At 46.0% G+C, this 16,639-nt stretch overlaps 1 protein-coding gene across 1 annotated transcript in view; it reads left to right on the plus strand.

Annotated features, from left to right (window-relative positions):
* ZNF827 (zinc finger protein 827) overlaps positions 1 to 16,639 on the plus strand; it is a 152,554-nt gene that overhangs the window by 71,444 nt on the left and 64,471 nt on the right. The window contains exons 6-7 of the mRNA XM_080937496.1: positions 8,056 to 8,295; positions 10,420 to 10,477. Coding sequence (XP_080793622.1) covers positions 8,056 to 8,295; positions 10,420 to 10,477 — 298 coding nt within the window. The remainder of the gene's footprint in view (positions 1 to 8,055; positions 8,296 to 10,419; positions 10,478 to 16,639) is intronic.

Genomic DNA, 16,639 nt, shown 5'->3' on the forward strand with positions numbered 1-16,639 from the left:
TACACGACAGGGCTTCTTTCTCAGAGGACATCCTTTGAGGCGCCAGTGGGGCCTGGGTCTAGTCCTATCCCGCCTCAGCCCCCCCACCCCCGCCTGTTACTACAGAGACCGTCGGGAGGGAGAGCAGAATCCTTATTTTCTCAATAAGACAAGACCATTCTCATTCCGTAGCGGTTTTTCTTCTCACCGGCATGTTAACCTTTCTCCTTTAGCTTATTCATGTCAAAGAAGGGTACGATCCGCGTGTGTAATTAAACCCTGTGGACCCTATGCTCATCTGTGTACGTGCTGGCATCACAGACCTACCTGAGAGGTAGCCTGCCCTCTGCCAAGTGGCTGAGTCACCCCCAGCAGGGGTCCTCCTGGAGTCTGTGCGGGGACCTTCTCTGCGCATGCTCATTCCGGAAGCCAGTACAGGCAGAGTCCCGGAGAGCCATTTCTCTTGGGTAGGGGTGCACACATACAGCTTAAGATAGAAAAACGTTCACGAAGAGACGATTCTTGCTGTGGCTTTTGTTATCCTTTATGACAAAAAAATGATTTAACGGTGGTGTTTTCTTCTGGTCAAAGTGCAGAGACTCGTGTTCCTTCTGAAGAGATCTTTGCCTTCCTTCGTAATAATTCTCTTATTAACCCCACCCCTGTGTATCTTTTCACCACACAAATTGTTCAGGGTTTGGGCCGTGGGTTGATTTATTCCCTTGTTTCTAACAGCTGGAGTCTGCACATTCCCTGGTTTCCGTGGCGAGCCCTGTGCATGTGCGGCCTATCTCTGCATCTAGAAAAAGGAGGAAGGCCACAGAATTCCTGCTCAGCCTGGCACAGTTTATTCCAGGTTTGAAGTCAGGTCCCCGTGAGGGCCCACCCGTTTCCTTTCCTTCAACCGGTGCTGTCAGATGCCAGTAAACTCACGCTTGGCCCAAACATGCGCACGCTCTTGGTTTGGCTTCCAGAAATTCTTTTGCTTTTCTGGGAGAGGGCATTAGTAAGAAAGCCTTACAGAGGCTTCCAATGAGCCACGTGGAGGAGGCCAAAGGTAACTATTAGGCCCTGTAGTCAGGCGGGCAGAGGACCAGCATGCAGCCCAAGAACTGAGGGTGGAGAGAGAAGCTGGACCACTTCCGGCAGTGAAGTCACCGTGATTTCGTCTGCACTCTCAAACATGTGCAGGAACCTCCGCTTGGGCTGCAAGGAGGTTTAATAATCAGTGCACGTTCCTCTAAATTCCTTGTGCTGGGCACACCGCGTCTTGCAGCTTTCTGTTGGGTTCAGGGTTTGCTCTTTTGCAGGGTGCTGGTTATTGTTTTCTACAAGCCTTGCTCCTTCCAGAAAGTTCTTCCTGCCTGGCGTTGTGCTTTCTGGGCATTCCCAGACCTTGTGTTGATTCTGTGTGAGCAGCCCGTGTTTGATGGTGTTTGATTTTAGGCCTAGATGGCCCAGTCCCCAATCTGGATAGCTGTTCCGGCCCTTCAGCCCCAGCACCAGAGAGGACACAGAGAGGACTCAGGGACCAGAGAAAAAGGAAGTGAAAATGAGTCACTGGTAAGGTTTGATTTAAAAAACATTTGGAGAACTTGTTGAAATAGAGCCAGAATTCATGACGAGGCTCTCCATACATCCCACAGCTCCGAAACCCACAGCGTACTAAGTCCTGGGGGCACGTCTGGAGCCCTACTGGTGCTGTTAGACTCTGGCAGAGAAGGCAGAGGTTTCTTGAGGTTCAATGAACCCCACTGTTTCAGCTCCTCGACTTACCATTATTTTCTCACTTCTTTTTGTGGCTCATGGTAGGGCCCCTTTCTCCTCTGTATCACAGGACCCTGGTGGACTCCCAGTGAAACCACAGATAATAGCAAAACCCTCCTGTCACAATGAGTACATATCTACAATCAATTAAAATTACAACGTAGGCCCAGAGAGAGATTAAAGACAATAACTAATGATAAAACAGAACAATTGAAGTAACAGACTGTTAGGAAGGTTATGCTGTGGTTTCTCTGTCTCCTGTCTCTCTCCTGTCTCTCTCCCTCAAGAGTCTCTCTACTTCTCTTACAATATCATGTGCATTGTACTTACCCTTCCTGTTGACTACAAGTAACCTAAACTTTGGAAAGCGAAACCGTGGACAAGAGGGACAGTAAGTATATTGCATTCATTCATTCATTCATTCATTCATTCATTCATTCATTCGGTTGGCTATTTATGGCGTTCCTTCTAGTTTCCAAATGTAGCTCTGGACACTAAAGGCACAAAGTGAGCAGAGGGTTCCCACTGTCATTCTTGTCCTGTCTCATCTGCCATTTGTGTACCTACCCCCCCCTTCATTCTAGTCTCTGTGGTCCCAGCACGCACTAGGAGCTACCCCACGATCCTGGGTAGCATGCTGTTCCCACCTGACCAATACCGTTGGGGCACCGAGGCCTCGCAGCAGGAAGATGCACACGTCAGGCTTTCTTATTATCTATATTAACAGTATTAGCATATTATTACATGTTAGTGTATGTGATGATTCCACTCTGAATTGAAAGTTTTAATACCATCTAAGAAAAGAGTTTTAAGCTGTTTAGCACATGCTAAACTTTGCTGAAAACTTCCAAGAAAAAGTAAGCTTTGTGGGCTGGAAGTGCTTGCCTGTCAATCATGAGGACCTGAGTTTGATCCCTATGCTTAAGAAAAAAATCAGTGTGGCAGAACCGGGTGGTTCCTCTTTTAATCTCAGCACCTAGAGACAGGTAGATCTGTGTGGGATCAAAGGCCAGCTTGCCCTCCATAGTAAGTTCTAGGCCAACCAAGGCTACATGGTAAGACCATATCTCAAAACAGCAAGCCCTGCGTATGGTGGCACATACTTGTACCTGGGAATCAGAAACTAGCACATCCCTGGGACTCCCTTACCAGCTTCTCAGTCAACGCTTCTGAAGGTGGTTTAGTGGCTGGCTTGTTGGTTTGTTTTCCTTTCTCTTTGTTACCTCAGGAAGGAGAGCTGTGACTAGCCTCTGGTCTCCATACCCAAGTGCACATATGAGCAGGTTCATTCCTTCACACACATGTCTATTTGTGTAGTTATTGAAATAAAACTTCACCCAATCCTTTACCTCGTTGGAGAAGAAATTCTGTCCTCTTGAAAATTTGTGTCAGACATCACAGAGGTGGCCCTTGTTTTTCAGTACTTTTTTTTAAATTGCAGCCAGAATTCTTGAGAATTTTCAGAAATCTTGTTTAAAATCTGCATTCATATATGCGTACAGGCAAACATATGTAATCACACCAACATCCCGGACACACCAAGTCCCATTAATCCCCAAAGAGGAGGTGGACACCGCTCAGATTTATAAATGGCAAAGGATAATGATTTTTAGTAGCCTTAAGGTTATGTTAGGCATATTTGGTGACACACATACACCCCTGTAGCTTTTTCTTTTGCCTTCTTAATGTGAGGCAAGAAAAAGTACATTCTGGACATTGATGAAAAGCAGTTTAATATTTTTTAAATGAGATCATTTGGAGTGTTGCCAAATGACCCATGTACAGTATAAATGCACCTCTTCAGCTAATTTCTAGGGGAATGATTAAATGAGATGAAACAAAGTGGCTGACTGGAAAAGGCTTTGTATTGCCGTTCGGATGCTCAGAGTTCAGTAGATGGTGACCCGGTTACTGCGTGTCGCCCCCTGCGTTGGCGGAGCTCATTCCCTGAATCCCCAGTAACTAAAGGATTTTAACCCCGGATTTTTACTGGGACAGAAGTGAAACTGGTAGCATTTGTCACACCCTTGCACCTGGCCTTAGGTGAGACTTGTACTAGATGTCTGTCAGATTGGCAGCTAACACTGCCCTGTGCCAAAATGGGATGGGAACTGTGGGAAAACCCAAGTCCACCTGAGACCTCAGTCCGGTGAGGACCAAGGCTGTGAAAGAGTTTGCAGTGCAAGGTTTGTGTCCAGATCAGTGTAGAGAGAGTACCAGCGAGGCACTCACAATGTGGGAGTTGGAGACAGTTAGATCCCCAACGGGTGACCAGCCATTCTAGTCTAATTGGTGAGCTCTGGAGCAATGAGAGACTCTCACAGACACAGGCATTCAAAGAAAATATGGTCAAGAGCGTCATTTTATACGTTTCACGTGTCTCACTTCAATAAAGGAAAATTCAGCCATCTGAGACAGAGTGAGCCATCTGAACCACAAAACTGAGAGGTGGGTCCGCTGACGCAGGCCTGTAATCCAGCGGCAGGGGAACCGGGGCTCACACTGTCGAGGCCCCCCAACTATAGAAGTCCTTGCTTAGCTTAATGAACCCTTGTCTTACATTTTTTCAGATGAATACATAGTGGTAACAATAAAGTAAGCAATGTGAACGAGACTGGGGATACAGCTCAGGGATGGAACACTAGCAGAGCCGGGGGAGTGTTGTGGGCGGGGCATTGTGGATATAGCAAGCTAAGACCCTGGCTCAGTCTCAGGAAAGAAAGGCTTTGGCTGCTGAACTCTCCATCACCTAAGCTGCCTTGAACTTCTTGCCTCAGCCTCCCAAGTGCTTTGGTTTCAGGCTGCAGCGCCTCACCATCTCAAGTGAGAGGTTAACCGTTCTGTTGCAGGGGAACCATAGTTACCAAACACATGTAGAAGGAATTTGTTCTCTCCCAAGATGAAAGAGTGTGACTTTCGGGATAGTGAAGTATTTTCCATACCTAGCCTGGTGTGTGACATTTGTTCCTGATGTCTAGAGGAGAGAAACAGGCTGCCCGCTGCTCTGGTAACAGAATCTGGCAAGGGTGTAGTCACTAATTAAACTGTCTCTTTAATTCTATAAAGAAATGACTGTTTCCCCTGGCCCACACCTCAACCAGTCCCCACTAGAGACCTGAGTGAATTTTGTCTTAAATGTTAGCCAGTGTAAATGAGGCCTTGGCACAAAGGTGGTGGTGAGCTGTCGGTAAAAGAGAGATATCTTGACCAAGTCCTAGCTTGTTTCTCAGAGAAAAATCACTGGGCATATATCTTTGAGGAGCACCTTCTGACCCAAAGACTCAAAACTGCTGTGCAGCAGGACAGCCAGGGACCTGCCTGTGGCTTCTTGGGTCCCTTCTGTTCCTCAGCCCCTCTCTCCTGCTGAGGACCCTTTCCAGGCAGAGACAAGAGTCACCTTCTGAGGAAGTTCTCCCTGCTGCCCCAGTGTATGGAGTTAAGCCTTCTGGTTTTGGAAATCCAGAGAGCTTTGCTGTTTAATGGGCTGTGGTTCTTGTTTTAGCTGAGAATGATCAGGAACAAGGCCTTGCCTGACTTTTCACCCAGCAAATGAGACAGAGCAGATTCAGAGTGAGAGATAACAGTAAGAACTGCCTTTGTTTTGCTCGCTCTACAAGTGCTCTTTCCAGCTCTTCTCTTGGCTCCCTGAAGCCAGACCGCACAGTGAACCCAGCACACCAGACGTAGTTCAGCACCACTCCTGGGCATCTTTACAAACTATACTTTAATCTTCCTTGCTGTATTAAAGAAACACTTACCGTCTCCTCAGACAGTGTTACCCTCTGCACCTTCTGTTACCGAAGAGGGTGTGAGTGAATTTAGCCAGTTCACCTTTCCCATGCTGTTGGGCATCAAAGAATACATCATTCACACTTCCAATCAAAAACTGGACACCCTCGTTTTTCTAATGGTTATTCTTAATCTTCCATTTGAAAAGTAGGTATACACCACTTTATTCGTATTAAGGGAAATTAGAGATATAAAAAAGCATTTCTGTAAATAATCACAAACTGATAACACTGCCGTGTGTGTGTGTGTGTGTGTGTGTGTGTGTATGTGTGTGTATGTGTGTGTGTATGTGTGTGTGTGTGTGTGTGTGTGTGTGTGTGTTCATGTGTGTGCATGTATGTAGAAGGTAGAGGTCAACCTAAGGTGTTGCCCTGCAGGATATGCCAGGCTTGTTTTTGAGCCAGGGCCTCTCCTTGGCTTGAGCCTTGGGGAGCCACCTGGCTTCACCCACTCCCCACCCCACACAGGTACTGAGATTACTTTGGATAGAGCCGCACCTGTCATTTTTACATGGTGTAAGGGAGTAAGACAAGCACTCTACTGACAAGTATTTACCAGCCCCCTCTGGCAGTACGGACGCCTAGGGACAGATGGACGTCAGTACTTACTAACTGAAGGCAGAGGTCTAAAGCATTGATTGCTCTTGTGTTCACGGGTCCTGGTGGGAGTTAACACTGAGAGCAGTCGGAATGATTGATTCAACTATTGTGCATGAGAATGTCCAAAGCAAACAGGAGCTGATCTGGGGACACAGCGGTGTGTGGTATATGTGTTTCCAGGTCAGCTTGACCTCTGGGTCTAGGCCAGCTTGTTCAGGCAGCCTCCCTGGGCTTGTGATCAACGTGTGGCATGTTCCTGCTGGGATCAGAGGAGCCTTTTCTTCCTTAGTTTGGATGAAGTTTTATATTTCTCAATTTTGGTTTGTTTGTTTGTTTTTAGGCAGGGTTTCTTTGTGTAGCTCTGGCTATCCTGGAACTGGCTCTGTAGACCAGGCTGGCCTTGAGCTCAGAGATCTGCTTGTCTCTGCCTCCTGAGTGCTGGGATTAAAGGTGTGGACCTTTCTGCCTGTTCCCACCTACGTTTTGAGTCAGGATCGTTCAATGGGTTTAGAATGCGTTCAATCAGCTGTCTCTACTCCCTCTGTCTGTTGGCTACAGAACCATGCAACCATGACTGACTTACGGGTGAGGGGGACCTGAACTGTCTCTGCGCCTGTCAGCTGGACCGACTCTGGAGTCTGTTTGTGGCTTTTTGTCATTGTTTGTCATGACCTGGTTCAGGCCTTTCATGTCCTCCAAAAGCCATAGCAGGAAGACCCTCCCTGTGCTACCTCCTGGCTTTCTGCAGCTATTTGGTCTGTTTAGTGGTAATCCAAGTTCTTTCTTAACTCTGCTTTGTCTTTTTCTATCTCTAAGAAGGACCCTTGTCATTGGCTCTAGGGTCCCTCTGGCTTATTCACAACGACTTCACTTGAGAACCACTTTTCCCCACAGGTTCCTAGGGCTATACAGACATTCCTTGTTGGAGGTCACTGCTCAATTCTTTACCCTATCACCCATCTAGCTTTTAGTGACTGTCCGAATCATCTCTGAATTTTGTGTTACACGGTACTGTGTACCAGCAGTTACTAATAAATACTTACTGGTTTGAAAAATGTGACTTTGTTTTTAAATGGCCCAAATTCATGTCTGGGTGAACCATCCTGTCTTGTTCCAAACAAGTCCTACTCTTGACTCTAAGGGTGAATGACAACAGACACTCAGCCTTGCAAACCACATGCATGTTGGACCCTTTAGAAACCCTGAGGGAAAAGCAGCTGGGGGGGTGGGCTGTTGTTCCGAGACTGACGCAGTTGTGAGACTGCTGTTTTCTTGGGTATTCTTCTGAGTTCAGTTAACTTGAGAAATATTCTTATGAATTGGTAGCTTCTGGAAAGGTAGACATGTTTCCATTGAATTGACCCCATTTAACCTTAATTTAGACATCTTGGGGGGGGGGGGAGAGAAATGGCATGGTCTTTAAAGACTGGGAAGAAATGATCATATTAATAAAATCTTACCTGATTCACTAAAACTGACTGTGGTCTAAAGCCAGGACAGTTGCTGGCCACACCTCTGTTTGGAGCCAACACAGTACAAGGGAAGGTGTGCACAGGGGTGGTCAGGAAACCCCTAGCTAAGTAGCAAAGGCTATAGGCAGCCTTTTCTCTGTGACCTTGGGCAGGCCACTTCCTGCCTCTTGTGGAATCCAGATGGGTGGAGCCAATGGTTTTACACCGTGAGCTCCTGTCCCTTGGCGCTCCCTCTTCTAGACTCCCGTACCCAAACTTTAGTTTTCTTTGTGATTAGCAACTGAGTGACCAGGGGAAGCATCTCAGGGTGGAGCATGTGCACCCTGTGCATGCACTGGGCCCTGGGTTCAAGTCCCAGTGCAACAGAAAGACAAAAAGACAGCAGAAACTGATTTGCTTCCGAATGAAGAACGGCCATGTTCTGGTTTCTCTCACCCACCTGCCTGCAGCGGAAAGCTACAAGGAGAAGCAGACGGTGACAGTTAAAGAAGAGCCCATGGAGGTGGACATCCAGGACTCCCCAGCCCCCATATCACCCGGCCGGAATGCTGGCTACAGCACTTTAATGGGGCGAGAGAAAACTGAACCCTTACAGAAGCTTACAGAAGGTCGACTTCCCCCAGAGAGAAATCTCTTCAGCCAGGACATCTCTGTGAAGATGGCTTCTGAGCTTCTTTTTCAACTCTCAGGTAGGTGAATTGTGGGAAAATGTTGACTAGAAAGCACTGGTTGTAAAGCCTTTCTTAGGAAGGGAAAAGTAACCCACGTGGTAGGTGTTTAGGAAGAATCTGTTTTTACCAAGTTAGTGGTTAGTGAAGTGTTTCCAAATCGGATTCCTATCACACTTAAACAAACAAACAAACAAAACAACTTGTTACAATGTATTTATGTGGAGGATAGAGGTTCCTGGGAAATGTTTCTTTTCTTCCACCCTTGGATTCCAGAGATAGAACTCTGATTCTCATCAGGCTTGGCAGCAAGCCCTCTTTAGCCACTGAGCCTTCTCACCTGCAGCACACTGGTTTTGACACAGTTTAGAACTAGAACTCTGTTTAGTTCTCTGTTGATCCCCTTGACCAAGTTCAAACATGGACTTCCGGGAAGATTTAGTGCTGATCTTATTAACAGCCTTTTCTTTGTAATGTGCAAAAGATAAATATCCACGTCCTCCAAGAAAAATTAATGTTGTCTGAATTAGCGAAATTTTATTATATGTTGCTAAAAAGAAATTTAAATAGAAAAGGAAAAAGTGGGGTATCGAAAGCTGTCTCGAATTGTTGTGGTTTAAGAGGGTGTTTCTGTAGATCAACCTTTCTCCTTTCAAATGCTTAGAATCCAGATGGACAAGTATTCAGCCCTGTGAAGGGTCCGAGTACCAGAATGGTGTCCTAGCAAATTTAATGTGAGTGAGGCTGATGGTGTTTTGCACTTACAAGACTGTATTTTAGGAGGCACACATAGCTCCTTCTCTGGGGCTTCGTGACATTCTCCCATCAGCCATTTCTCACTCACATTTGATAAAGTTTACACATCCATCAGACAAGAACTTCCTGCTAGTTAAGACACTTGTCCCCCAGCCCTCAGAAATGGACCAGGAATGGAGCTGAGGTCCATGGGCCATCCTGGTAGGTCAGTTTCTCCGTGGCCTGATGACACCTCCTCATCTGTGTGGCTCTGAAGACGCTGAGATCCTCCACAGTGGTGGAAATCACTAATTCAGTAAACTTAGAAGTCCTGATACATGACCTTTGTTTCCCAAAGGCAGACACATCCCAAAGCAAGGCTACGTAGATGGTGATTTAAGAGCCCAGTGTAGCTTGAGCTAGGCCTGTGTGACTCCGAGAGATCTCACCCTGGCACAGCCACAGCCTAGATGACCCCAGACTACATGCTCTCTACATAGATGCTGGCAGGCAGTCCAGATTTTCCCTTGATGTCATTGTTGAAAGAAGAAAAGATGTCCCTATAACACATGTGACTTAGCTTCAGAGCAGTCAAAGGCAGGTAGGAAAGATTTATAAACGTTGCTTATGGTTGTTTTGGTTTTTTTTTTGTTTTTTGTTTTTTGGTTGTTGTTGTTGTTTTTGTTTTGTTTTGTTTTTTTGTTATTTATTTATTTATTTGCAAAAGTCCCCTAGGTTAATATTTTTTTTATTTACCTGGTTGTAAAATCTGAAACCCTAGGTGAATTGGCCAGGTTTTCTGTAAATGCTTCAAAGAAGCCGTCAGCCGTCAGAAGCAGTGATGTTTCTTCATTTGTACTGGGTCAGCGAGGCTATGGTTCAACTTGGTGTTCTTGAAAGCTAATTAAATAATTTCTGACAGCTGGTGGATACAGACCCCAGGATACATGAGGAGAGGGCTTACCTCTTGTCTAATGACATCGTTCTGTTCCTAGTGACATTTATTAGAATAAGCAGTCCATGACAGCACCAAGAGCTCTCTGGTCATTCTCTGAAGGGGCCTAACAACACAGACTGTCATCAGAGCTAGGGACAGGACAGTTACCACAACTGAAAGCTTAATTGAGGAAAATAGGAATTATCCGTGAGAAAAGATGGATAGAAACAGCTGGCCGTATGTAGCTGTCTGTATGTGTGTGTGTTTGGGTGTCTGGTATGTACTCATACTTACTCAGGCCTACCTGCTGTCAGATGACACGTAACTATTGGATAAGGGCTCACCAGTTCTGTGGATGCCATCTAGATGCTTTTCACGTTCCCAGTAAGACAGAGTAATTGGATGTTTCTGCTTAAAGATGGGCGTAGACTAAGCTTAGCCCAAGTCACCTGTTCCATTCTATCTTCTTACAGAAAAGGTGAGCAAAGAACACAATCACACGAAAGAAAACACCATGCGGACGACCGCCAGGTAGGTCACTGCTGTGTGGTGTCACCTTGTGCCCTGTGGGGTCATCAGACTTGCTTCTCTCGTGCACTGGGTCTGTTCTCTAGACCCTGTGGATTCAGAGGACTCCAGCTTTCTCAGTTTTTTCCCACAGTTCTCATTTGGTGAAAACAAGTCAGACTCGTGGGATAAGCAGAGAGACAAACTAATATTTCCTAGACATCTACAGGAAGCAATCGGCTTGCTAGGGACTTGTCCATATGGCATTGTTTTTCTTTTCTTACAGTAATTTTGTGAAGTAGATGTTCTTATCACCTTTGCACGCGTTTGTTTTCATTTATTCTCTTACCTTCGGTACGTGGAGCTGAAGCCAAGGCCTCTTTCCTGATGAGCCATGTGTTCTGCCTCTGAGTTGAATTTCCAGCTGTGAAGCTTCTGCACCTGAGAGGCTGAGTGGGAGGCACAGTCTGGGGCTCAGGATCCAAGGCTCCTGTGGCCTATGCTTCTCTAACTCACTGTTCATCACTAAAGCTACCCAGACATTGACACCTTGAAGCATTTTCCAGAGGAAAGGATTTTTAAGCAGAAGGAAGATAATGCTTTTTAAAAGGTTGCGGGGTGGGGTGGGGGGAGGGCTGAGGGACCACCTTCATGCTCTGACATGTCCCACCCCATAAACAAACAATGAAATAAATACTTTTTTTTAAAGTTGCAAGAGCCAGGCACCCTGTTGTAGTCTGTGGTCCAGACTGGTAGCTAAGGCAGAATTGCTTGAGCTTAGACAGCAGAGTAAGACCAAGTCTTTCAAAAGAAAAAGCAGGAAAATGGATCTGAATTGTATTGTAGTCAAGAACATTTTCCATTTGGCAAAGGCTGCTGAGTGGTTAGTGGTGTGGGTGGTTCATCATACTGTTTGTCACCAGGTAGGCTGGAGAAACAGTCAGTATGGGTGTTCACAGAGGCTCGGAGGACCCTCCTCCCCATAAGAAACTGAGGTAGGCAAGGAGCAATCGACAGATCTACAGAAAGAGAGCTTAGGGAAGACATACCTTCCCCCTGTGTGGGACCACTCCGCACCCTTAGATTGCCTGTGAATCAGCCCCAGACAGAAGCTGTATGAAGGAGCCAGAGGGACATGAGTTAGAAATTGACCCCAGGATCAGGAGACTGGTGCAGTCAGGAACTTTGCTTTCCTGGGCAAACAGCGTTGGTTTCATTTGGCTGGTAGGTTGACTTGCTTTATAGCCTTGATTCTTTGTATGTATATATCTGTTTATGTGCATCTGTGTGTGCGTGTGTGTGTGTGTGTGTGTGTGTGTGTGTGTATTTACATGTGTGCATGTGTGTGGAGGCTGTGGGACAACTTTGCAGTCATTCTTCAAGCACATATCCATCTTGCTTTTTGAGACAAGGTCTCTTATTGGCTTAGGACTCAGCAAGTAGGCTAGGCTGGCTGCCAGTTGAGCCCCAGGGATCCCCCCTTGACATCCCCTCTCCCCCATTTGTTCTGGAAGATTGAACTCAGGTCCTTAATGCAAGTATTTTGCAAGCTGAGCTATTTCTAAAGCCGTGTGGTTTCAATTCTTAAAAGAACTGATAAACAAGTGATTTTAGGTGTACTATGAATTGACCTCACTGAATCATCAGGCATAGACAGACACTCTTGGATTTTACCAAGAGATTTTTCTTTCTGCTAAACTCATTCAATTTTGAATATCTAAGGTGTCTTAGTTAGGGTTTTACTGCTGTGAACAGATCTCATTACCAAGGCAACTCTTATAAGGACATTTAATTGGGGCTGGCTTACAGGGTCAGAGGTTCAGTCCATTATCATCAAGGCAGGAACATGGCAACATCCAGGCAGGCATGGTGCAGGAGGAGCTGAGAGTTCTACATCTTCAACTGAAGGCTGCTAGTGGAAGACTGACTTTCAGACAGCTAAAGTGAAGGTCTTAAGCACACACCCACAGTGACACACCTACTCCAACAAGGCCACACCTACTAATAGTGCCATCCCCTGGGCCCAGCATCTGCAAACCATGACATAAGAGAAAGGATCACAAAGCCAGTTGGCTTCCTCCTGGGCTACAAGTACTCGGGAAAGAACACCTTTGTCGTAGACCAGAAGAGCAGCAGCTGGGCTCTGAACAGACACAGATGAACAACTAGTCTTCATAAGATGGCCCCTAGATGGTCTTGGGAAATGAGTCTTGGTGGAAAGCCTATTTTGTCTGTGACCTTAGATGCCCAAGGAGGAGGTTTAAACTTACATAAATGCTAGCTTGCCACCTCCACGTTTGTCATCCTAAATCTGTGGTCTACAGGCTGTGTCCCAGAGTTTGACCCATAGTCACACAAGCACAACAAACTTGATAATAACATGCTCACTTTACTGTGCTACCCTGGGGTTCCTGAAAAAAGCTTAAGTTCCCTGAGGTGGAGTGTGAGGTGGGGTTTCTCTCAAGGTGCTTTAAGGAGGAACTGCTCTCATATGGGAGGGGCGGGGCAGGAGTGGGGGGGAAGTGTGTGGAGGTTGTGGGAGGGGCGGGGCAGGAGGGGGGGAAGTGTGTGGAGGTTGTGGGAGGGGCGGGGCAGGAGGGGGGGGAAGTGTGTGGAGGTTGTGGTTCGAGCTGGAGTCTCATTCTGCTCAGCCCCCAGGGAGCCCTGGAGTATGGTGTGCTCGCCAGGTGTGGGACCAGCCCCGTCACCCCCAAAAGCTACGTTTCTAGTGGAGGCTTTCATTGGGAAGGGTTGTCTCTAATGATGCAGAGGTCAGGCAGACTGCAACGGTAAGCCCATGGAGGTTTCTAGATCTAGAGTATACGCTAAGCACTTACCTTACAGAAAGGAGTGTGAGGCCATGTTCTTTTATGCCTTCCACATGTTATGGGAAGAGGGAAGGGCTGAAATATGCCTCTAGGTTGTGTTGGCTGGAACTGAAACATAATTATAGCTTAGGAAAGATTTTTATTTTTAAGCATTCAGCAAAAAAAAAAAAATGAATCAATTGTAAATTCTTCTCTTGCTGGGGGATTATTATAAGGAAGAAAAATCCTTCTCATATCTGTCTGAAGCAAAGCAAAAGTTGCTTCCTGGGAACCAGACACAGTGTTCAGAAACCAGGATTATACCCCATGGTTTATAATTCCACAAAATCCTGAGTGTGTTTTTATTTATTCGTGTAGATACCTTGGCCAAATCCACAAATTGATTTCTTTTGTACCTATCACCTTAGGGTTTGAAGTAGAGTCAAGCTGGTCCAAGGATTGTCTCCCACCAAGGACAGTAGAAGATGTCAGCTCTCTGGACCCTCCTTTCTAATTATCTATTACTTCAAAAGGACCTTCTTTCATGCATACAAGGCCAGGATGTGGGTTATAGTTTACAATATGATTTGCAATATCCTTCAAATAGATTTACGTTAACTCTTCATGTTCAGTTTTTAAGTACTTAGTGGGATATTTGTTTAGTTACTTCTTTTTGAGTTAGGGCCTTCACCAGGTAGCTTAGTTTGGCTGGGAACTTTCAATTCTCCTGCCTCAGTCCCTCAAATGCTGAGATTATAGGGGTACGGCACTCCGTTTGGCCCAGTTACCCCATTTCTAGTGGTTAGTTCCTGGAAGAAGCTGTTTGGAACAGTGGCCACTGGAGTTTCCACCTCTAAGTGTTATTAAGTAGTTTAATTATGAAGGAAACCCTAGGGGCTAGCCTGCCCATATGGTACAGTGAGATAGCCTATCTTTGCCTCTCTCATGTTGATGGATGGCTAAGCTCTCCTCCACTTGGAGTGTCTCCTGCTCCTGAGGTTTGGGCTGCTCACTACCTTCCTGTCCTGCCTAAGGCCATAGCTCCCTGATGTCTGTTTTTCACCAGTGATCTCTCTGTTCATTCTGTCCATGGGGCTTGTTGGAAAACATGGCAGTCACCAATGAAACACACAATGGCTTGCCATTCTCACCAGCTCTGCCTGGCACCTGATGCTCAAGAGACTTGAACTGTGCATCTTGTACTCTCTCCCTGTTGGGTTTTCATCTCTCCAGCTGCAGAACTGCCCCTCATCCACACCACCGGTACACAGTATCAGATGTGGAGAACAGAAAACAAGAGACAGCATTTCCTGTTGGCTATTTAGATAAAGCTAAAAGCTGAGTCTAATCACTAGCAAGTTTCTGGTCCTTGGTGCTGTTTTCTCTTCTGTGATTGAGATTTCAGAGACAAGCAGGGGTAGAGGAAGTCCCCCTCAGCATTTAGACAATTATCGGTTTCCAGCCTGGGTCACCTCATCTGTGTCCGCCCTTTGTGGCCTCTTTGCAATAAATTCTAGGCATCAGAGTGTGTGTGGATTATACACATGTGTGCATGTATGTGTACATGTGTATTGGCTTGATCATGCGTGTATGTAGAGCATCATGTTTCTTCATCTATTGGTCTCCACCTTAGCTTTTGGACAGTGTCTGGGTTGCATCTGGGGCTCATCAGTTAACCTAGACTGACTCCCAGCAAGTCCTCCAGATCGACCTGCCCGCACTATGGTTACAGCTCTTCCCAGCTTGTTCTTGTTTGTTTATTTGTTTGAAGACAGGGTCTTACTGTATAGCTTTGGCGGTCCTGGAACTCACAGTGTAGTCCAGAGGAATTCAGAGAGATCTCCCTGCCTCTGCCTCCTGAGTGCTGGGATTAAAGGCCAGTGCCTCTGGCTCAGTTTACTGGGTCCAGCTTTCACTTGGGTACTGGAAACAGGAAACTCGAGTTTGTACACAAGCACTTCCCCCAACCAAGCCGTTTGTTTTTCTGACACCTGCAGACATCATTTTAAAAACTGATTTGATTGCTTTTGTTGTTTTGTTGCGGTACTGCTATTGGAGCCTATGGCCTCAGGTGAGCTAAGCCAGCCCTCTACAAGTTAGCCACATCCCCAGCAAGAACTGGTTTGAGAACGCCTACCCCTGCCCCCTGCCCCACGCCTTTTTAAAAAATTTTCAAATCCTAAGAACTCAGAATATGTTGTATAAATCATTTTCATCTTCCAAAAAGTAAAGGCAAAAAATAGCCCATGAACGTGTACCAGATAGCCCGGCAGAAAAATCAATTTACTTAGCGGCTGGAAAGATTGGATCATGTGGTCCTGCCTTGACCTTGCCCCTCTGCCCTTGTCTGGGTCCTTATAAGAGCACGTGCACTGAATGCAGCTTGTAAATTCTAAAACCACCATCCTTTCTCACGTTTAACCTTAAGAGTTTAGAAAACTTGTGTGTAAAGAAGCAAAGAAGCCGGTGGGTCTCCTTTGAGTCAGTGACCAGGGTGTGCCTAATGCTGGCTTCCTGACATACACTGAGGTGAAAGTCCTTGCAGACTCAGGAGAAGAGAAGAACAAACCATGGATGAGTTCAATAAACCCTAATTTTTTAATTTCCTTTGCCAGCACAGACCTGCTTTCTAAAGGGAAAAGGGAACCAGTCATTATGGTCATTTGCTGGATGAAAATACACAAGGTGCAATACCATAACCAAATTCCACAGTCCAGTAATAAAAAGAGCAGAATGTACCACATGCCCATCACCCAGCAGATGCAGCGTAAGATGGAAGTCAGCAAAGGAACCCTAGAGTAAGCATCAGATAGCTCCTGGCAGGTGAACTAGACAAGTTCAATGTTGTGTAACACCACGAACTTTGAACAATGGCTGCCAAGAACCCTGTCTTATCGTTTATTCCTTCTCCCTTTAATGATCCGGTGTCTGTAGAGGCGAGGTCAGATTGCAGGCCGAGAAGAAGTCAGGCCTGCACACATCTGTCTCACTTTATTCCAGACCAGCTCCATGTTTGCCGGAACCATCCTCTTGTCCATTTCTGGACAGAAAGTGGACATCAGAGAGACAGACTCGTATTGTGCCATGTAGACCAACATTTAATCTGTCCAATTTTCCAACTCTGAAATAGAGGCTATTTTTCTATGATTTAGATAATGGCAGAAAACACTGTTTACTAAAAAGACACATTCACTCGATAGTGTCCAATATAGAGTTTTCCTGCGTGGAGGCTTCGATGCGTGTCCTTAAATATTTATGATTCAGTAATAAAACTGTGCAGATTGGTAAAGGCAGCATGTGCTGCCTCTGCTCCTGTAATTTCCCTGCTTGTTCCTTCAGAGAACCTACGAGAATGATGCTGTTATTACTTTAGAAGTGA

The sequence above is a fragment of the Micromys minutus genome, assembly GCF_963924665.1.
Source record: "Micromys minutus genome assembly, chromosome: 24".
In the NCBI taxonomy this organism is placed as follows: Eukaryota; Metazoa; Chordata; class Mammalia; order Rodentia; family Muridae; genus Micromys; species Micromys minutus.